This window comes from Oryzias latipes, chromosome 18 (genome assembly GCF_053564925.1).
Source record: "Oryzias latipes strain Hd-rR chromosome 18, Olatipes_Hd-rR_3.1".
NCBI lineage: Eukaryota > Metazoa > Chordata > Actinopteri > Beloniformes > Adrianichthyidae > Oryzias > Oryzias latipes.
In genome coordinates, this window is record NC_136254.1 from 8,920,052 (window position 1) to 8,941,934 (window position 21,883).

Sequence of the window (21,883 nt, forward strand, 5' to 3'; positions counted from 1 at the left end):
AGTAAAACAGCTAAACAACTAAACACATTTGGTCAAAAACCCACACTTAAACCAAAATCCGTCCAGACAGGCAAAGGAAATGGTATCCCACAATCCCTTGCGGTGCCGATCTAACAGCTGCACCAAAGTTACACCTATTTATTTGAATTAATTTGAATGAAAGGAAAATAACTGTCTGAAAACTACATGTTATTTTTAAACTGACTTAAAAAAAAAAAAGGATTTATCTTAACCGAAGCAAATAACTAAGTTAGATCAAAGTAAAAAAGTTTATTTTTCCTACATCCAAATATGGTCTTATCACCCTCTCAAGATGGAAAAAGTATTATCTGAGCTTCTTCATCCACTAAATCCTCTTCAAATGGACACGCCATGCTACTTCACCTCTCTGTAAACAAACTAACCTTCAACTAAACCTGCTCCGGACCAGGTTATGTTCAGAGCATGAGTTGCCATGGCAACTTGACATACCCTGAAACATACCTCCAATTCTGGAACCGGAAACTGAGGTTATCAACTTCCTTAGCCTCAGACTGACCATGGGAGCTAGCATAACCTGCTTTCTGGAATACCCCCCAGAAAAGAACCTGATGTGAATTTAAAAATAAAAGCACATTTGGCCTGAAGGTGGCGCCAAAGAAAACATTTTCCTTTGTTGGGGAGCTGGAATAATGTTCATCTTTTGCATAAGTTTGGCCCCCAATTCCACAGTTAGAAACCTTGGGGTTTTATTTGACCAGGATTTATCATTTAAGGCTCACATATCTCAGGCGTGTAGAACTGCCTTTTTTCACCTGCGGAATATTGCTAAGATCAGAAATATACTTTCTAGGAGTGATGCTGAAAAACTCATCCATGCATTCGTTACATCGAGGCTGGATTACTGTAACTCCTTGTTAGCAGCGTGTCCTAAGAGTTCCTTAAGAAGTCTCCAGCTTATTCAGAATGCAGCAGCTAGATTGTTAGTTGGAACTAGCAGAAGAGATCACATCACTCCTGTGTTAGTTTCACTCCATTGGCTCCCAGTTGATTCTAGAATTAAGTTCAAGATCCTCCTGTTAACCTATAAGGCCTTACATGGAATGGCCCCGTCCTATATTAAGGACCTCATAGTCCCTTACCATCCAATGAGAGCACTTCGCTCGCAAAATGCAGGACTGCTTGTGGTTTCTAGAATTAGTAAAAGTACGGTTGGAGGTAGAGCGTTTAGTCACCAAGCCCCTGTCTTATGGAATAAACTCCCAGCTCATGTAAGAGAGGCCGACTCAGTTTCTACATTCAAAGTTAGACTGAAAACATTCCTCTTTGGACAGGCTTATTGTCAGACTAGTTAGTATTCAGAGATTATTTAACTTAATGTTAATTTGTTTAAATTAAACTTAATAATAACTATTTCTTTTAAAAGGCTGCTAGAAGTTGAAGCTGGGGTAACTATGGTGCACTGGGGTTCTGTCCTCTTTTCTTTTCTACTTCTACCCTTCCTCTCCTCTATTCTTGACCATAATTTATCATTTAGTTCTCCATGCCTCTGTTTGGTGCAGTGCGATTCATGTATTGTCCCTCTTTCCCTCTCCCCTCCTGGGGAGTGGGAGTGCTTCCAGACTCCAGTTGGTTCATCCGTGCTCCAGTTCCTGACCGTTTACCTCGCCTTTGCTCCTGCTCCTACACCTGGCTGTGGATCCTGCCTCTGGCTCGTCTCTGGCTCGTCTCTGCTCTGTACCTGACCGAGTACCTCGTCTCTGCTCCTGCTCCTACACCTGGCTGTGGTTCCTGTCTCCGGCTCGACTCGCGCCTTTGACTGTCCCCCCAACCAGAGCTGGATGAAGCTTGTCTGCTGGACTTTATATATGTAGTTGTAGATTTAGATAAGTTAATTCTTCTCTAAGAGTTCTGGTAAATCGCCTGTCCGTCCTGGGGGAGGATCCCTCCTTCGTGTGGGCACCCCTGAGGTTTCTTCATTTTTTCCGGAATCCGTTTTTTTGGGAGTTTTTCCTTACCGCGAAGGGGGGTCTAAGGGCAGGGATGCCAGTATAGCTTAGTCAGTTTGTTAGTTCATTTTAGTATTTTCCTATTGAACTCTTTGTATTCGTGATCCTTTTGAGTTCATGTTTTACTTCGAAGCCCATCGAGACGACTGTCATTGTGATTTTGGGCTATACAAATAAAATTGAATTGAATTGAATTTTCTGCTTTCTTTCATCTGATGAGGCGCTGTGTGGACGATCAGGTGGTTTATGGTGGTCGTGTCTCATTTAGGACTTTTGAGTCTGAGGATGAGATGCTGCCTCAGCTGCTGATTCAGGAAAAGAGACAGAAATAAAGCTCTTCCTCTGAGGAAGAAGAACTTGTTTTTACTGGAAAGGAAAATAGAAATGGAACTGAAATCTGCAGACCTCAAGGTTCACTCTGACAGTCTAACCTGGTTTAAGTCCAGAACTGAACCTCTAAGAAAACACAGGTTTTAGGATTTGACCCATTCTGACAGACAAACTCTGTTTTTTTCTGAGTGAATCTTTGTTGGAAGTTTGTACAATAACTTCTAGGACATTTTTGAAAAATTTCTTGGGGTAAATGTCGATTGAAAGCAGAAAACTTTGTTTATTATAGAATTAAAAAAAAAGAAATTAAATGAAAGTAAAAGTCTTAAACATCAACCATAACAACTGTTTAGAATTTTACTCCAAAGGTACAATTACATTTCACAATTACGCATTCAAAGGGAGCCAGTACAAATGAATGAGCTCAGTGCAGTCAGCCGATGTGTCGCCCTCTGCTGGCCATGTCCCAGATTAAACATGAAGGAGTCATTTCTTTTTCCTGAAGTTTCAAGAAAAAGAAATGACAGAAAAAGGAGGAAAACTAGTCCTGGATTCTCAAGAGAGCCTCATCTGTTTTCTAAATGGATGTTTAGATCTGAAAACTTCCTTCAAAAGTTAATGGAAAAGATCATTTTGAGTGACAGGCAGAAGGCTTCAGCACAGAGGGAGCAACGAAAACATAAAATGAGACTGAAATAAACATGAAAATAAAGTTGATTAAGATTTTGATTCTTTGCATTCTATGTTACTTAAAGATTTGCAGATTTTTCCAACTTCAGATGAGTGTCATGGTCTAATATAGAAGTTTGAAATCCCAGTTTTCCTTAGTTCTTCTGGGAATGAGAGCTAAGTTGTGGATTTGTGTTTGGAGCAGTTCTGAGCGTTTGTCCCGCTCTCTTTCAGCTCTAATGAGGGATGTGTTAGTTCCTCGTATGGATGACCTCTCACCACCTCTGTGACCTTTGACCTGAAGCAGCTGCTGCAGTCAGCTCCACTTCTGGGCTCAAAGCGAGGAAGTCGACTCTCAATCTATTTGCAATCAGAACAACTTAAGTTCACATGTATCAAACAATCCACAAACATGAACACACAAGGTCTTGGACTCTCACTGTGAGTCCATGCTGTAGGGTTGGAGCCGCCCTGGTGGCTTCCAGCTGAACCAGGACGGCTTTGAACGTTGGGTTTTCCTCCTCTTCCTCCCTGTGAAATGAGCCTGTCCTTCCTCTCAGCGTGTCCAAACCATCTCAATGTGTTTCCCTGCATTTAACATCCAACATGATCTGTTCCTCTGATGTATTCTTTCCTGAGTCAATCCATCGTCGTCACTATCAAAGAGAAGCTCAACATCTTCCTCTCTGCCTCTTGTCTCTTTCTCAGTCTCTAAACCAACAACATGGCTGCTCTCACCACAGTCTTCTTCACTTTTCCTTTCACTCTGCTTAAACTTTTTAGTCACACATCACACCTGAAGCTTTCATCAACCTGTTCCAACTTTTTTTCTTGCACAAACATCTTCCTCTGGCAACTACTTAGTGTATATTTAGACTGGACTTATTTGGTTTGTTAAAATGAGCCAGTTTGTTTCCCCTGAAAATCTGGAACAAACTTTCAGTCTGAATACACCCAAGCGGACTCTGGTCTGGGAGCAGGAACTGCTCTCTGACCCGTCTTTCGTGTTGGTCTCAGTTTGTTTCCAGTTGAACTGAGCTTCAGTTCTCTCTCAGATTTCTCTCAGTCTGAAAACACTAAGTATTCAGACCACATGTTGGATCAAAACGGCCACTGTAGCCGGTCATCATGTGATGTAAACAAAGAAGGAAAGAAGCAAAGGATGAGTCTTAGAGAATTATAAAGCAACCATTGTTGTGTTATCAACCAGAAAAGAGTCCAACTGTTTATTTGAAAATGTCTATTTCACACGGCTGTGACGTCATCCTAAAAGCTGCTTTGTAGTTTGTTACGAATTCTCTTAAAACAATGCAGTAACACCACAACAATGAGACACAGCAACTCATTGAATTTGGGGGGATGACTTCAGAATCATTCATACAACTTTGCTTCTCACTGTTGTCCTGACAATCTATGAACACTTATCAGCGTACCTTCTTAGCTGTCTTCTTGCCTGTAACCGCCCTGCAGCACGCCTCCACCAGACCAAAATTACAAGTAAAAAGTGTATCAAACATTGATGGACGTTCAAAATGAGAAATTATCCATGAAAATGAAAAGTTCTGTTGATAAATCATCTGAGGTTGATTCATTCTGTTGTTCTGTGTCTCTGTTCCTCAAGAATGAACATGTCATATTCAGGAAATGATGCAACTTGTTGATGTTTTGTTCTTCAAGGATCTCTCAGCAGCTCACAGTGAAAACTGAATATTGTTACATATAAAAATCCCAGAATCACAAGAACAGAAATGATGAAAACAATCAAAAATTCAAATTTGACAAAAGCTTTTATTGATATAAAAATGTCCAATGAAGACTCCGTTAAGGTATATGTATATATATTTATACGTTTTTCATCACACATTTATACATGAAAAGAATATATATTTTGATTAAAAATGTAATAAAAAATCTTAAAAACCAAAAAAAAAAAATCTTCCTAAAGCTCAAAAACTTGGATTTTCTTTGAAGTAGTCTGTTATTAATGTTCCTTTTTTATCATCTGTTAGCATTTTAAAGACCCACTCTGATGAAAACTGTTTTTGGTGTTTTAAACATGTTTTTACAGCATTTCTCTCACGATGGAGGATATTTATGGAGTAGATTAAGTTTAAAATTGCATTTCTTATTGAAATCATTGTGAATGAGGAGCAGATGAAAAAATGCCCCTAGAAGAACCTTGTAGGTGTGACATAGGTGCTACAATCTGTGGGCCACTAGCTCCCTGCTCTGCTCCATTCTGATGCATCACGTGTAGACGACTAGATCCATGAACGTCTTTGTTTTCCTCGTCTGAGCTGGAATCTGGATCAAAACTTTACGACTGGAAAATTCCAGTATTGCTCACCATTGTTGTTGCAGCGCTAAAGTTAGTTTGAGGCTTTAAGCTAGCTGGAGAGAGTGTAAACAGAGAATGATGGGAAAAGGGGAGGCTTACTCAACGTCAAAAGTCCTGCCCAAAATTCAGAAAACCACATAAGTTTATTGATTTTGGTAAAAAAATGGCATTATCATGATTTAAAGACCACTGGGAACGCTTTTAGAATAGATCAAAAGATGATCAGAGTGGGACTTTAAGCTGAATCTGTTTGGTTAGTAAAGTTAAACACATTTTACATCATAAGAACTTAAAGAAAGTTAGAAAAATACTTCAGAAGTTTAAAAAAAGTAATTATGGAGAAGAATAGTCTCAAAGTCTGACCATATAAGGACTCAGACTCCTTCTGCAGCGTTCAGTTCAACAACAGAACAAGTCCAGTTGTTTCCTGATGGTTCTGGTGGAAGTAAGACTCTGTCTGAAAGTCCAGACTGACCTGGATCTGGACGTCCAGGATCTTAAAGGACAGAAAAGTCTGAAGCTCCATGTTGTTCATGATCAGCCTTGATAGAGCAGACTGTGTGAACCAGAGACATCAGCTGATCCTGGACTGCAGCTGCAGACTTGGTTGATGTTGGAAAAACTAACAATCCAGAGAAAATCTCAGCAGATTCAATTCATCCCTGAGTTCCTTTAGGATTATATGTTAGGCAGCTGCAGGAAAGTTGTTAAGATCGCATATGAAATAAAAAAACTGAACAAAAATACTAAAATGAGAGCAAAAGAGAGGCAAACATTTGGAGCCCAGCAAACGTGCAGCTGTCCTAGCAGCGCCACCTACAGGTGAGACGTTTGTTCATCACATTGATGGATGCTGCTGGCTCTGTGGATCTACAAGAAAAGCCAAAATGCAGAGTTACTCAGCAGCTGAGGGTGGAGCATGGTCTTGATGCAGAACCTACATCAACAAATTCAAGTTTATATCATTTCTATCAGATCTGATCTCTAGAGAATCAGATGGAAACTTACCAAGTGTTTGTCCTCATTGAACTTCAGAGTAAAGCATCTCATCAGCTGAATGAGACCATTTTCCTGTCAGAAAATCAAATCAAATATTAAGTAGAAACTGGAAAACAATAAAGACAGTTGTGTTCATTTCACATTGTGACAAGTGAATGACTTGAAAACATTGACTTGAATGAATCCTGCAGTTTCCTTTCCAGCAGTTTTCAGTCAGTGAAGTTACAAAGATGAAGATTTGACTTACCTTTGTTTTTCTTCATGATCTGTGCATACAGCTGACTGCCATCTAAAAGCAAACAACATCCAACATGACAGAAGCTGACAGCCTGACAGTCATTTGGAAAGGCAGCTGCATGGATGGAGAAGATGTTTCCATGTAGTGGCAGATCTTACCTGCAGACGCTCCTGTCTTCACATCAGAGTAAACTGTCTCCTCTGCTGCTTTCTGTCTCTTTTCTGTCAGGAAACATTGGATTTTACTCAACTGGTTCATAAATCTATCTTGAAGCTTTTTCTTTAGTTAAATGTTGAATAAATGCTTTGATTTTCTCACTTTTCTTAGTGACGGTTTTAAGCTTGATTGAAGAATATGTAACCTTCCTGGATTCACCTGAAACATCAATTATTCATATTTTTATATTTGGATCATTTCTGCTTTTATCTAAAAGTCTACAATAAAAAGATGTTTTCTTTAATTTGTTTTTTTTATTTGTCTGATAGAGAAAATCTGTCATTTTTGTACCACAGAATAATAATTTAGATGTAAATGAACAGATAAATGTTCTTAATCTTGACTGATTCTTTCATTTTACCTTTGTTTTCATCTTCTGGATCCGTTTGAATCTCCTCAGGACCTTTGTGTGATTCAAACAGAGAAGAACCACCTTAAAAAGGAATTTCACAAAGACAGAATCAACCTCTTCTAAACCAACAGGAACAAAATGTTTCCATCAGTTTCCAGATCAGACATCAAGAGAGGAAACTGTTCTGTTCAGTTCATTTGTTCTAAAGTCAAACTTCAAGAATAAATCCAGATCAGTCAAAGTTTAGACTAACCATGGAGGAACATGGAGTCATTTCTGTGCTGAGCTTCTCTGTGGTCTGCAGCAGAGCTCTGGTTGTTGTCCTGAGAGCTGCTGGAAGAAAGAAATAGAAAGATTAGAATGTTTGAAAACATCATCTCCAAGAAAATCATCTGTCACACTTTAAACATAAAAACACAGAGCTGCACAAACCTGATGATGTCTGAATCTGGAAAAGAGACAAATCTGTTATTGATTAACATGAGATTATTACGAATATTATCTATTAATAATAATATTTCTCACCTCTTGATCTTTTGTAGAGAAACCACATCATGAATAGAAAAATGACCAAAACTACAGAAGTTAGAGCAACAACCAAGACAGGAAATGATGAGCTGTCAGGTCTGGATGTAGCTGTAAAAAAACATGTTTTATTCAAATATATGTAAATATTATCACCTAAAGGATTTCCAATGAATCAATAGAGATTTGCTGACATGTTACTGCCAACCAGCTCTGTGGTGATTCTTTTCCTGAGGATTGACACTTGTAGAAGCCTTCATGAGACTTTGACACTGCAGGGATGATCATCTCCACTCTGCTCTCACTTTGGATGATTGTGTCATTTTGATAGAAAAACACTTTAGAAAGAAGATTTTCTGTCCTCAACTTGCAGCCAAGAGTAACAGAATGTCCCTCAGTCACAGGATGGACAGGACTCAGCAGGAGAAGCTCATCATCATCTGGAAACATCAACATTCATCTTCATCACATATGATCCCAACATGTTGGACGTCTGCTTCATTCTGCTTTGACATCCAGTTGATCATCTAAATCCATCTTCAACTTCTGCATGTGTTTCAAATCAATCCAATGATGAAAGTCAAGCTAAAAATAGGAATCCAAACATGTTTCCACTCACAGTGTCCAGTGATGTTGAATGCTGATCCAGACTCACACCAGTACACTGCATTACTGGACTGGATCTTCTGAACATGACATGTTGATCCATTCATTGTTCCCCAGTCAGAACAGAATGACAGGAAGTCAGGAAGCAGAAACCTGCTGACTCTCCACTCAGCAGAGTTTCCCTCACAGCTCAGTGAGACAGAGTCAGAGGTGAAGTGTTGGACTCTGTCAGGACTCACTGAGAGAGACGCTGATGGATGAAGATCTGAAAACAAACAGGATGAAGATCAGCACATTTGGAGAGCAAAGAGACACAAAAACAAATGTGTTTCAATGGATTTTCATTCAATGGCTTGGAGTTAGAATGGCTCTATGCAAATGAAAAAGAAACATTTGTTTACAACATTTTGAATGACATTTGACTGTTAGCAATAAGTGGAAAGAAGCAAACTAAAGAGCAGAATCTGACAGCATTAGAAATGTGAAGAGAAATCATTCAGTGTTGACAGAAATGAATCAACAATCAGAAGTCTGACCTCCAGACCAGACAAAGTGAGGTTGACTGTAAAGAGTGTAGAAGTGTGGCTCTCCTCTTCCAGCTCTGCACACATATCCTGCTGTGTGTGTCTGTCCATGAATGATGTAGGAGTTGTCTGCAGTCCCATTGGAGCTAGCAGGCAGCAGCTCATAGCTGTAAGAGCCAGACTTGTGTGATAGATCAGGAACAGCTTTATACCAGTAGAAGCTCCATCCTACAGACATATGTTCAACCTCACAGCTTAGAGTCACTGAGGCTCCAGGACTCAACCACCATGGAGACACTCTCAGGACAGGTTCTGGGGGAGAAATAGTGTTGTTTTTAGTGACTTTGTTGTGTTTCTGACCAAACTCTTTCATGTGACACCTTTGGTTCTGATAGAAGAAGCTCCACAGGTTGACAGAACTCTGATAACTCTGCTGTCAGACAGAAATGAAGCAGGAGATTTTTCACTTTCTTCATGATTGTTTTGACCTCTCTGCTGCTCTGCTGTGACTTCTGCTGCTCTATGACAAACTACACTATTAGAAGAAATGATCAGCAGCTTCTCTTCAACAGAGATCATTTATTGTCAATGTTTCTCTTTTACAGATGATGGACCAACTCTGTCAGCGTGCAACACTTTGATTTTTGCAGGAACTGCAACAGAAACACAGCAATGCTCTTTAGCTGAAATGGACTAAGTATTATTCAATTCTGTCTATTCCACAGTTATGTTGGTTTTTCATGACAAATTGATCCTGTCACTAAGTTGCTATGGTTACCAGTACCCCTCCCTGCTGTGTATTTTAAAATATGTCAATCAAAACCATAAAACAGGAAACAGTAGGTTAATAGTTAAAGATTAACAATTTTTTAAAAACATTTTACAGCTGTCTTCAAATCAAGCACACAGTGTCACATCAACATCCTTTTGTTAGTTTTATGTGTTTACATTTACAGCAGGGCTCATTTTGGCCTTTTTAGAAGACACATTTGTTCCAGTGACTTTCTAGTTAAAAATAAAGAAAACGTTTTGCTTATAAAATAAGAGTGAAGAGCTTTAGAAACAAAACTTAACAGTTATATAGATATTGTTCAACATATCAATCTTTAAAGAGTTTATTTTTTCATATTTTGTGCTCCAGTAAAACCTTTTTTTTTTTAATTTTTTTTTTTTTTTTTTTTTTTTTTAACTTGTCCTGTCCAACAGCTAGGCAGACAGATGAGAGCTGAGGGCCTCTTGGGTTGGACATATTTTACTTTAACAAGAGGGGTTATTAATCTTCAGACAAACCAAAGGTATGTCTGAATAAACCCCTTTTGTAATTGAGGCCAAACTTTATTAATTTCAAACATGTCTGAAAATCTTTGGTGTTGGACCGGACGGAAAAGGAAAGAGGGGAAGAAGAGAGAGGGACGTTAGAGAGAGGGGGGGTAGGGGGTGATAATAGGAGGGGAAGGGGGGTAAGACCATGAAGCAGCATAAAGCAACAAGTTTACTGGTTGTTAATCATTATGGTAAGGTTCAAATGTTAAAAAAAACAAAAAAAAAAGGGGCGGAGCCTGTCCACACACACACTCAAATGTTATAAACACACCTGTTAGTTGCAAAAATGTCCACCTGTCGACATGTACACAAAACAGATAGTGTTCACACGCATACTTATGCCTTAAAACCAACTAGTGTGAAATATTTCAGTCATTCAGTCTGTTGAGCTAACACCTGTGCTCAGGTGAGTGTTTATGTTCTTCTAAAATGGATGGTGGAACGTGAAAAGAAGGAGGGAGAGTGCCCAGCCATCCCCACCCCAAGACCCCCACCGCACCAGCAGCGGCAGCCGGAATCCCCCCAACGCCACACGGGAACCGGCAGGGAACAACCGCCGCCCGGGCGACCAAGCCCGCCACCCAGGCCAGGGCCAGCAGGGCCGCCGCAAGGCCCCCAGAGCCAGAGAGCAGGGAGGCACGGAGGGAAAGAGGGCGCCGCCCCAGCCCAACCAGGAGAGCAGCCCCCCCGCCGCGCCGGGAGATCCCAACGCAGGGCCCCACCGGAGAAGGACGCCCACAGCCCCAGACGAGCACCCCACCACCACCCAGGAGTTCCGGGCATCCCCCCGCCCCAACCCCAGGTACGAGCCAGGACCCCCCAAGGGAGACCCACTCCGCACTCCAGGCAGCCATCCGCCCGGCCCACGGTTGGTCCAGGGAGGAGCGAGGCAGGGGCCCGCCGCCCCCGCCCAGAAGGGGGGAACCCCGGGGAAAAAAGAGGGCCCACAAGGGGTGTTGTAAATATGGCCCGACCAGGCTCGGCCACAGTTGGAAATTTGGCGGGGCCCAGCACTCAGGAGCAAGGACCAGAACCCACCCCCCAGGGACACGAACACCCCCGGCTCAGATGTAATGTGAACCCCCCCACCGCGCGGAGAGAGCACCGCCGGGCCCAGGAAGCCAGCACCCCGGGGACACAGCCGCCGTTGCAAAGGGGCCCGTACCCCCCACCAGGGAAGAGGCAGGGGACAGATGGTCCTAGGTCCCACCTTCCTTGCAAAATGTGTGTGCGTGTATGTGTGTTTGAGAGAGTGTGTGTGTGCATGTGTGTGTGTTTATGTTGGGATGTATATATTGAGGGGGGAGGGGTGTGTGTACTAAGGGGGGTGCGGTTAAAATTGGCGGGTAGGGCACTAATGGGACGTCTCCTGATTACTCACAGTGACGTCCCCTCACCCTCCCCACCAAGGGGCCCTAAATGTCTAAGGTGCGGTTAAAATTGGCGGGTAGGATGCTAGGAGGACATCCGCTGCTTGCTGGCAGTGATGTCCAAGCACCCCCCCTACCAAGGGCCCTACATGGCTAAGGTGCAAATAAAACCGAAAGAGGGGGGGCCCACTCCATACGACAACCACAGGCGGGGGGTCACTGCCTAGTAAACCCCCCCCCCAAGGCTCATCGCAGGCTAAGCCCCCCACCCCCTCACCCTATTATGAGGTTATATGAGGAAGGGGGTAAGTTGGGGACAGATGATAGACTGTCCCCCGGTGGTCAAACAGCCGTCCCCCGCCCCCCCCCCAGCAAGGGGGCCAGGCCCACCCAGCCCCGGGGCCCCACCCCCGGAGGCGCAGACACCCCAGGCCCAGCACCACCACCCCCACACAGAGAGAGGGGAGCCAGAAAGCGCCGGCCCCCCCCGGAGCAAGCCCAGGCCCTCACCCCCAAGCGCCGGCCCTAGAAGAGCTCTGGTCAGGCCTCGACGGGACTGAGGCAGCCAACCGGCCGGGGAAACCGCCGATGGCCTCAGCGGAGACCCCGACCCGTCAACCCCCCCTGCCCCGTACCAATAGTGCGCCCCCCCCCTCCCCCAGAATGCCCCCCCACAGGACAGGGCCGACAAGACCCCCACCCCACCCCCAGACCCCGCAGCCGAAGCGGATGACACCCAGAGCGACCGGGGGCCCCAAGAGGGTTGTCCCGTCCCGCCCCAGAGCCAGGGAAGGGCCGATCCCAGCCCCAGGTGTAGACGGGAAGCCCATCCAGCGCCGCTGGGCCCCCCCCCCCCGAGCAGCGCCCCCCGCCAACCCCCCCCAGCACAGGCAAAGGGACCACCCCCCCAAGCCAAGCCAGACCACCACCCCACCCCCCCACCACGCACCCCCACACCCAAGCCCAGAGGACCACGCAGCGCCCCAGGCCGCCCCACCCAGGCGCCGGACCCGACCCCCCGACCAAAGGAGCCCCCACCACCCCCGGCCAGGCACCGGAGGCCCCGACCCCCACCCCGGCCCACGGCAGAAGGGCAAGGAGCAGCGACGACCATGCCCCCCCCACCCCCTAAGTCACGGAGTTAGCTATGGGAGACCAGAGAGACCGAATTCTTTCAAAGTTACTTGAACTTTGGGCTGACATTTTTTCCAAGCTGATATGATCAAGCAGCAGATTTCTGTGTTGACTTATATTTATATTTTTTTTGCTTTTCCAATTTATTAAAATAGTTTTTTTAGCAATGCAAAGAGTTATGAAAATGATAGAGCCTAATCCTCCTTCTACATCGATGGCACTCATGTCACCAAGCACACAAAGTGACGGTGAAGCTGTGATTGAAACCTTAAACCAGACTGATAGATCGGCACATACCTGCTGCCAGAGAGCCTGGACAGGCGTGCAGAACCATAGTGCATGCATGTAATTGTCGGGTAGATTACTGTCACAGTGCTGACAAATGTCTGAGTTACTGAGACCCATCTTGAACATCCTCTGTCCAGTGTAGTAAATTCTGTGAAGAGTTTTGAAATGGATTAGCTGCAGATTTGGATTTTTTGTCATTTTAAAGGTGTTTAGACAAAGTTCTGACCAAAAACTTTCATCTGTGCTGATGCTCAAATCTGCATCCCATTTTGTTGTCGGAAGTGAAATATTGTTATCTAAATTACATAAAAGTTTGTATATTTTGGAGAGAGTTTTATTCATTGAGAAATTGATCAGAGTGGTAACTACATCAGGTAGCTTTAAATCGTTGTCTCTGTATTTAAACTTTTTAGTAATAATTGATTTAAGTTGCTGATATTCCAAGAAGTTATATATTCCATGTTTGTCTTGAAGTTCCTAGGGAGTTATGAATCTTCTATTAATAATTATGTGCTCTAGTTGTTTTATGCCCCCTGCTTGCCAAGCTGGGAAGTGGATATTTTTTTTGTTTATGAGGATGTCTGGGTTGTTCCAGATGGGTGTCATTTTGCACGGTTGAATTGATGATTTTGATATTTTGAGAAATTCCCACCAGGCTGTTAAAGTGGCATTTATATTAATACTTTTGAAACAATCCTGTTTTTTAACTATTTGACTAATAAATGGAAGATCTGACAGGTTGATCTTTCCACATAACGCCTGTTCCAAGTCTAACCATGAGTTGGTTTCTGGATTATTTTTTAACCATTTTAAGATGTATTTTAATCTATTTGCAAGAAAGTAATTGTGGAAGTTAGGTAATTCTAATCCTCCACAGCTTTTTGCAGATTTTAAAGTTTTTAGACTAATTCTTGCAGGTTTATTGTTCCATAGAAAGCTTGATATGGATGAGTCTAATGTTTTGAACCATTTTAATGGCGGTTGTGTGGGAATCATTGAGAAGAGATAATTAACTTTGGGTAAGATTTTCATTTTAACCGTGGCTACCTTGCCCATAAGGGACAAAGGCAGGTTGGTCCAGCGTGTTAGATCGTCCTGTATGTTTTTCAGTAATGGGGTGTAGTTTAGCAGCACCAGTTCTGATATTTTGGGGGAAAAATAAATACCTAGATATTTTATATTGCCTGATTTAACTGGTATTGTGAGTCCTTGCTCCGCATTACTGTTCAGTGGTAATAAAACAGATTTATTCCAATTAATGGAATAGTCTGATATAGAAGAGAATTCATTAATGATTGTTGCCGTTTCATTTACAGAATGTATATTACTTAAAAACAGTAATATGTCATCTGCATAGAGACTAATTTTATGATGGCTGTGTTTGGTTTTAATTCCTTTAATACTCTCATTCTGTCTTATTGCTGCAGCTAGAGGCTCGATAAATATTGCAAAAAGAGAGGGGGAGAGTGGGCAACCCTGTCTAGTTCCTCTTCCAAGAAAAAACCTGTTGGAAGTCTGTTTATTAGTTCTAACTGATGCATTGGGGTTGTGATATAATATTTTGATCCAATTAATGAATGATTCTCCAAACCCAAACTTATGGAGGGCAGCAATGAGGAACTTCCAATTTACTCTATCAAAGGCTTTTTCAGCATCCAGTGATAGTATAGTCATTTCCTGATTTTTGATGGTGGCAAAGTCTATTATGTTAACGAGTCTGCGGACATTGTCATCCGAGTGTCTGCCTTTGATGAATCCAGTTTGATCAAAGTCAATTATGTGAGGAGTGACTTTTTCTATTCTCCGTGCTAGTGCTTTGCAGATAATTTTTACATCTGCATTAATTAAAGAAATGGGGCGATAGCTTGAAGGACTCGTGGGGTCTTTGTCTGGTTTTAGAAGAAGGATAATGTTGGCAGAGTTCATGTTAGGTGGTAGAGATTGGCTTTCATTGATAAATTTTACCGTTTTATAAAACGTTGGTGCCAGTTGTTCCCAGAATTCCTTATAAAACTCTGCAGGAAAGCCGTCAGGCCCTGGTGCTTTACCATTAGGCACAAGTAACAGAGCTTCATGAAGCTCAGACAACGAGAGCGGAGAGTCTAAATTTGTGATTTGATCTTCGTTTAACTTGGGCAGGTTTATATTGTTGAGAAATGAGTTGATGCTTTGTTCTGATGGATTGATCTGTGGAGTGTATAAGTTTTGATAAAAGTCTTTAAACGCATTATTAATTTTTACCGGGTCATGGGTGACATTCCCTGTTTGGTCCATAATCGAAGTGATTGTTGATTTTTCTTTATTAATTTTAAGCTGATTAGCTAGAAATTTGCCAGATTTATTTGAGTTTTCATATCTTTCCAGTCGAAGCCTTTGTATCTGGAATTGTGTTTGTTTATTGATGATGTCATTTAACTGCAGCTTTAAATTTTTCAGATCTCCCAGAATGTGTTCCTGTGCAGAAGCAGCATAAGCAGTCTCCAGAGTTTTTATTTTATTTCCTAATTCTAATAAATCTGCTTTCTCCTTGCGTTTTTTATGCGTTGAATAAGAGATGATTTTCCCTCTCATGACTGCTTTTGCTGCTTCCCAAAGAATACTTGGTGATATTTCAGAAGTATCGTTGAATTCTAAGAAGGTTGCCCACTCTTTTTTAATAGTAACAGAAACTGGTGCATGGTCACTGATAATAATTGGATGAATGTTGGAACTTTTAATTTCTTTCAAAAGGGAGTTACTGACTAATAAATAATCTAAACGAGATTGTGAATGGTGAACTGGAGAAAAAAAGGTGACCCCTTTAGTGTTTGGATGACATGAGCGCCAAGCGTCGCAGAGACCCAGATCATTCATGTACTGCTTTAGAATACTTGCAGACTGCCATGTACGCTGGTTTGCTGCTGTGCTGAGTCTGTCAAGTTCAGGGTCCAAAACAAGGTTGACGTCTCCTCCTATAATGATTGTGGAGTCAGAGTGAACTGAGAGTGAGGTGAAGAATCTGTGAAAGAAGGAAGAGTCGTCAACATTAGGACCATAGATGCTGGCTATACAAAAGTCCTTGTTCTGAATGGATATATTAATGATTACAAATCTGCCTTCTGGGTCAGTAACTGTATCCTTATGAGTAAATGTAACATTTTTATTAATCAAAACTGCAACCCCTCTTTGTTTGGAGTTGAAACTGGCAGAATACATAGCTGGATACTGGGAACAGCACAGGAGATGACCAGCTGATAATGATAAATGGGTCTCCTGCAGCAAAGCTATATCTGCTTTAAGATCATTCAGGTGATTTAACACTTTCAATCTCTTTGGCCCAGAACCAAGTCCGTGCACATTCCAGCTAACGATGTTAAGACTGTTCATAGCTGTTCTAACCGGGAGAGTGCAAGGCTAAATAGTGCGTGTGCCCGTCCGTGTGCGCGTGCCCGCTGTGCGTACCTGCTACACTGACAAGCGCTATGCGTTGTGGGTGAACGTGTCTTGGCTATGAGCTGCATGTTACGTGCGTCCTGTGTGAGCCTAAGTGAGGTTTTTGCAGTTTATCAACGTGTGTGTGCGGGATCGCGTGTGCATGCTCTTATGCGCGCTAGTATGCGCGCGCGCCCGTTCCGTGCATAAATAAATACTCACCGTGGTTGCGTTGACTTTACCTGTTTCACATATGAGGAAATGGGAAGGGGGGGGGGACAAGAGAAAAGAGAGAGGGAAAGAGAAAGAACAAAAAACAAAAACAACGAAACAACAACAGAAACATGAATGTGAGAGAAAAAAAAAACACTTTTCCTGAGAGGTGTGGATTATTGATGATCCGATTATTTCCTAGTTAAATAAGTTTGCGGGTTTCTTCTGGGCAGCACAGATGTCAGTGCGCCTCTGAAAGCCTTCAGCACAGCCAGGGTGTTACCTCGGGGTCGCGGAACAGCTTGCCATTCACAAAAAGTTTATCAACGGCAACCACCGCACGAGCTCCAGCAGACAGGTGCTTCCTCCTCAGGGGGGAAGAGGATTTTCCGCCGGCGGAGGATCTCGCCTGGAAACTGATCATTCACGCTGTAATGTGTGTCTTTCAGCTCTCGCCCTCTGCTTTTTACCTGCATCTTTTGTTTATAATGTTCAAATTTAGCAACAATAGGACGGGGACGCTGATTGTCCGGCCTTTTTCCTCCGAGCCGGTGAACCCTGTGGAAGGAGATCTTCTGGACTTCTTCCTTGGGGAGTTTCAGGTGGACCTCTATAAAGGACTTAACAATGTTCTCCGGGACTTCCCCTGCCTCTTCTGGAATCCCTGCGAACACTAGATTGTCCCTCATGCTCCTCGCCTGAAGATCCAGGAGGGTTTCCTTGATGGATCGGTTTTCCTCAGAGAGACGGGCGGTGTCGTGGCCCAAGATCTTCACGGTCTCTCTGAGGGCCTGGTTCTCCGCTGCGAGCTCCTGCACCTGCTGTTGGCTGAACTCCAGAGACTCTCGCAGACCTTGGAATTCCTTATGGAGGATCTCCAGCAGATTTAAACGGCAATCAAGGCTGGAGAGCCTTTTATCAATTGAATCCAGGATATCACTCATGTTGCTGCCTGGGGAGGAGGCAGCCCCCGGGGAGTCTTCGGGACGGTTGCGTTTGGTGGACGGAGTGGCGGTGTTGGATTTCTTCATGAGGCAGGTATTGAAACACTCGTCGATGTAATTCTCCAGATCCTCCAGGTCCTCCAGGTCATCCAGGCTGGCAAATGCTTGACAAACTTTTTCAGATTTTTATTTTTTAAACTTTCTGGATTATTTAAATATGGCGGTGTAATTAAATAAATCAAAAATGTTTGTTCACAACTTATGCGCCGCCAAGTAAACTCACCACACTCCTCTCGTCGGCTCTCGCGATACTACAGCATCACGTGCTCCTTACAGCATCCAATCATCAGCTCCATTTCTACAGTCAGCTCCATTTCTACAGTCTACAGTCTACAGTAAAACCTTTTTAAACTCACCATTGGTGGTGACTGGATCACTGAACTCTGTGTGATAAACTGGTTCTCCTCTTCCTCCTCTGCATCTGTGGACTCCTCCCTGTAAGACTCTGATTTGTCCATTTGAGAGGAAATCAGCATCTTGTGTTCTCAGCAGTTTGGAGGGTTTCTCTCCTCTGAACCAGAAGAAACTCCAACCAGATGATGAAGGCTTCACTGAACAGCTCAGGGTCACTCTGCCCTCTACTGGAGACTTTGTGATCTTCAGTTCAGCCTTTGGTTTGTGTGCTGTGGAGTTCAAAAATAGATGTATTTATCTGTCTAAACAGAGGCCAAAATCTAACACAGTTGCTGTTGCTGCTGTCAGTGTGGCTCTGGGTCTGTCTGCAATGTCTGACAAACACATTTACACTTAATAATTATGAGAATAATGTTGCATCAGTAACTTCTATAAGTAGAGTTTATACATTTAGGAATGATAACGTAAAAACTTAAATCCTAAATAAATGCTTTAGTTTCTTCAACATGAATAAATTCCTAAATCTAAATTCTCTCATAAAATGAGTCATGTCAAAAACACACTAAGAAATTACCTGATACACGTATAGAGACTCTGTTGCTGCACTTTTTATAATCTGAACCCTTCCTGAGACCACAGCACTGAAAATCACCACCGTCCCTTTCATACATAAAATCTATTTTGAAATCTTGTTGTGTGACGTCAGAATAAAGTGTCCTATCACTTTTCTTTAATGTGTATTTCCAGTCATCTGTTCTTCCTTCCTTCATGTCACATTTGAAGGTTAAAGATTCTCCAATAAAAAAAGTTGACCAGGGTTCAAAGGTCAACACAGCGTCTAGAACAAACACAAATACACTATTTAATTTAAAAATAACGTGATGTAAAACAAACACTAACAAAAAATAACATATTTCATTAGTAAAATTTACAATCCGATTGTTTTGTCCACAAATGATGAATTAAACAGACATTAATGCAAAAACTATGAAAATAAACAACATCATAGTGAAATGGTGAGAGTGCAATGGTACAAAGTACTATGTCACACACATGCAGAATCAGCTCTACAGAGATTTTTATATTATTGTCAGCCATATGTGATAAACATGCACCAATAAGGAAAGTAACTGTGAGATCTAGTCAAGTTCCTTGGTTGGATGTTGATCTAAATCAACTTATGAAGGAGAGAGATCAAAGACTTTAGTCATGTGTCACTTAGATTACTGCTCTGCTATTGGGTCAAATGCAAACAAAGATGACCTTGAAAGACTTCAGAAAGTGCAGAACAGGGCTGCAAGATTAGCTCTGGGTTGTCCTTTTAGGACTAATACAGACTGGATGCATCCGTGTCTTTCATGCATGAACGTTCAGGACAGGTTTGCATGTAGTCTGATTTTGTTTCTGCATAAAATCTGAACCCTGCACAAACCCTTTAGCTTATTTCAGTCAGATAACGCATGCAGTAATAATAGTATTTATTTTCACATCTTTTGTTTTGCATTTCACATTCCTTTAACTTTGCATTTTCACATTCTTTCAGTTTTTTGCATAAGACTCCGTACAATTCCTTGAAAAAATTTCCATAAACTTTTGGGTAATAACTACCCCTAACGGAGTTCACAGTTGGAAGCCGTGGAGGAGGGTGGGGCAAAAAAATTCAGCGCTGAAGTAAAGAAGGACGTACAGCTTACATACCTTGACTTAAATAGGACGCTGAACAGGGGGGTATTCCAGAAAGCAGGTTATGCTAGCTCTCACGGTAAGTTTGAGGCTAAGGAAGTTGATAACCTCAGCTTTCTGTTCCAGAAATGGAGGTATGTTTCAGGGTAGGTCAAGTTGCCATGGCAACTCATGCTCTGAACATAACCTGGTCCGGAGCAGGTTTAGTTGAAGCTAAGTTTGTTTACAGAGAGGTGAAGCAGCATGGCGTGTCCATTTGAAGATGATTTAGTGGATGAAGAAGCTCAGATAATACTTTTTCTACCGTGAGAAGGTGATAAGACCACATATGGATGTTGGAAAAATAAACTTTTTTACTTTGATCTAACTTAATTATTTGTTTCAGTTAAAATGAATCATTTTTTTTGTGAGTCGGTTTTAAACTTTCACGTAGTTTTCAGACAGTTATTTTACTTTCATTCAAATTAATTCAATTAAGTAGGTGTAACTTTGGTGCTGCTGTTAGATCGGCACCGCAAAGGATTCTGGGATACCATTTCCTTTGCCTGTCTGGATGGATTTGGGTTTAAGTGTGGCTTTTTGACCAAATGTGTTTAGTTGTTTAGCTGTTTTACTGTGTTTTGCCGAGTTATTTTGCCCTACTGTGCTTATGTCTCTGCACCATGTGCAAAAGTGAAGTAGAGGATCATAAGTTTATATAGCACCCTACCAGCCAAATTTATAATGATAATGATGGAAAATTCATTAATGAATTTGTGTATAAGGCGCATTTTTTCCCCGTCCTTTTTATTGTTATAAAAATCAGCATATCTGCCGGCTCATACTTAGACATATGAAAGTTCAAGAAATATAATTAATTGAGAAGGAAAAAATATTAATTGAATTGGAGTAATATGACATTTAGTTAGATAAATACATACATTTTAGTTGTATAAACAATAATTGAGTTTTATAGACGTAAGAAATTAGTTTGATTAAATTTAACTCAATTATTTGTTACCAATAGAAGTAATTCATTTAAACTTCTAAATGTTTAGAAATTATTTTTAAAAATTCTTTGTAATAATTTTTTTATTTGTAAGAAGTCCTGCAACAATGCATTTTCATGAAAGTTTGAGCCTTTAAGGCTGACTGTTTCTCTTCTTTAACAACAACAAATGATGTATCTATATATATATTATATATATAAATATAATATATTTACATATATGTATAAATATATATAAATATAAAATATATATATAGTATATAAAAGCTACTTAGACACCACTAAAAGCAATAGAAATCATTGTCATGTGGGCGTCGTCGACCTCACCAAGATGGCGTCGCGCTCTGCCACCGTCGGCCAGGCTCCTAAAGCGGGCGTGTCTCCTCTAGTGATAGAACTCATTGGTAATTATGCCAACTCATATCTCATAGACCGGATATGAGTTAGCGTAATAACGCTCGACTTGGTAACCCTGGGTTAATACAAAAAGACATTCTCAATCTATCTGCGATTTACGGAGTCACCATGGAAACGCGTGGAGAAAAATAGAGAGCGCAACACTTCAGTGAGGCGGAGTCTGAGCTTTTAATGACGGAGTATAAAGATTATACGTCCATCAAAAAGTAATACGGCTGCATCAGCAAAAGAAAGTTTCTGCTTGTAGTAAAAGAACAGACAAAGTAAACGCACGAGTTTCTGATCTTATTTCCATTTTCCTTGTGACGCATATATATAACGTATCCAATTTTGCCAACTTAAAGGAATTACTTCTATTGGTAACAAGTAATTGAGTTAAATTTATTCAACCTCATTTCACATCTATAAAATTCAGTAATTGTTTATACAACTCAAATGTATGTATTTATTTAACTAAATGACATATTACTACAATTCAATTAATCTTTTTTCCATCTTAATTACTTATATTTCTTGAACTCTCAAATGTCTAAGTTTATAACAATAAAAAAGACGGGGTAAAAATGCACGGAGTGCAAAAATTCAATAAAGAATTTACCATCATTACCATTATGTGTAAAGGCTGTAGGGGTGCTATATAAACTAATCATCCTCTGCTTCACTCTCAGGTATGGTGCTGAGACGTAAGCTCAGAAGGGCAAAATATCTCAGCGAAACATGGCAAAACAAAGTAAAACAGCTAAACAACTAAACACATTTGGTCAAAAACCCACACTTCCAAAATCCATCCAGACAGGCAAAGGAAATGATATCCCACAGTCCTTTGCAGTGTTGATGTAACAGCAGCACCAAAGTCACACCTACTTAATTGAATTAATTTGAATGAAAGTAAAATAACTGTCTGAAAACTACG

The 21,883-nt window shown here is 41.6% G+C and overlaps 1 protein-coding gene and 2 long non-coding RNA genes across 4 annotated transcripts in view; 1 reads left to right on the forward strand and 2 right to left on the reverse strand.

The window, feature by feature from the left end:
- LOC144987372 (uncharacterized) overlaps window positions 1-21,883 on the forward strand; it is a 215,991-nt gene that overhangs the window by 137,568 nt on the left and 56,540 nt on the right. The gene's annotated exons all lie outside the window — the stretch shown is intronic.
- On the reverse strand, window positions 4,801-7,307 carry LOC144987369 (uncharacterized). The gene is made up of 6 exons (XR_013651250.1): window positions 7,140-7,307; window positions 6,881-6,937; window positions 6,721-6,783; window positions 6,572-6,613; window positions 6,334-6,396; window positions 4,801-6,195 (listed from the first exon to the last, which is right to left on the reverse strand). It is a non-coding gene; the product is annotated as an uncharacterized LOC144987369 (long non-coding RNA).
- The window catches only part of LOC144987366 (uncharacterized), a 96,286-nt gene continuing 81,786 nt past the window's right edge, over window positions 7,384-21,883 (reverse strand). Inside the window, exons 1-4 of one of the 2 annotated variants that reach the window (XR_013651249.1) lie at window positions 8,275-8,292; window positions 7,656-8,095; window positions 7,563-7,578; window positions 7,384-7,463 (exon numbers count right to left, since the gene is read on the reverse strand). Coding sequence is in view for 1 of the 2 variants with exons in the window: in XM_078936741.1 (XP_078792867.1) it covers window positions 7,812-8,095 (284 nt within the window). In the remaining variant the exon portion in view is untranslated. Of the gene's footprint in view, window positions 7,464-7,562; window positions 7,579-7,655; window positions 8,096-8,274; window positions 8,293-21,883 lie in introns of those variants that run through there. The other variant, XM_078936741.1, reaches the window with a different exon arrangement.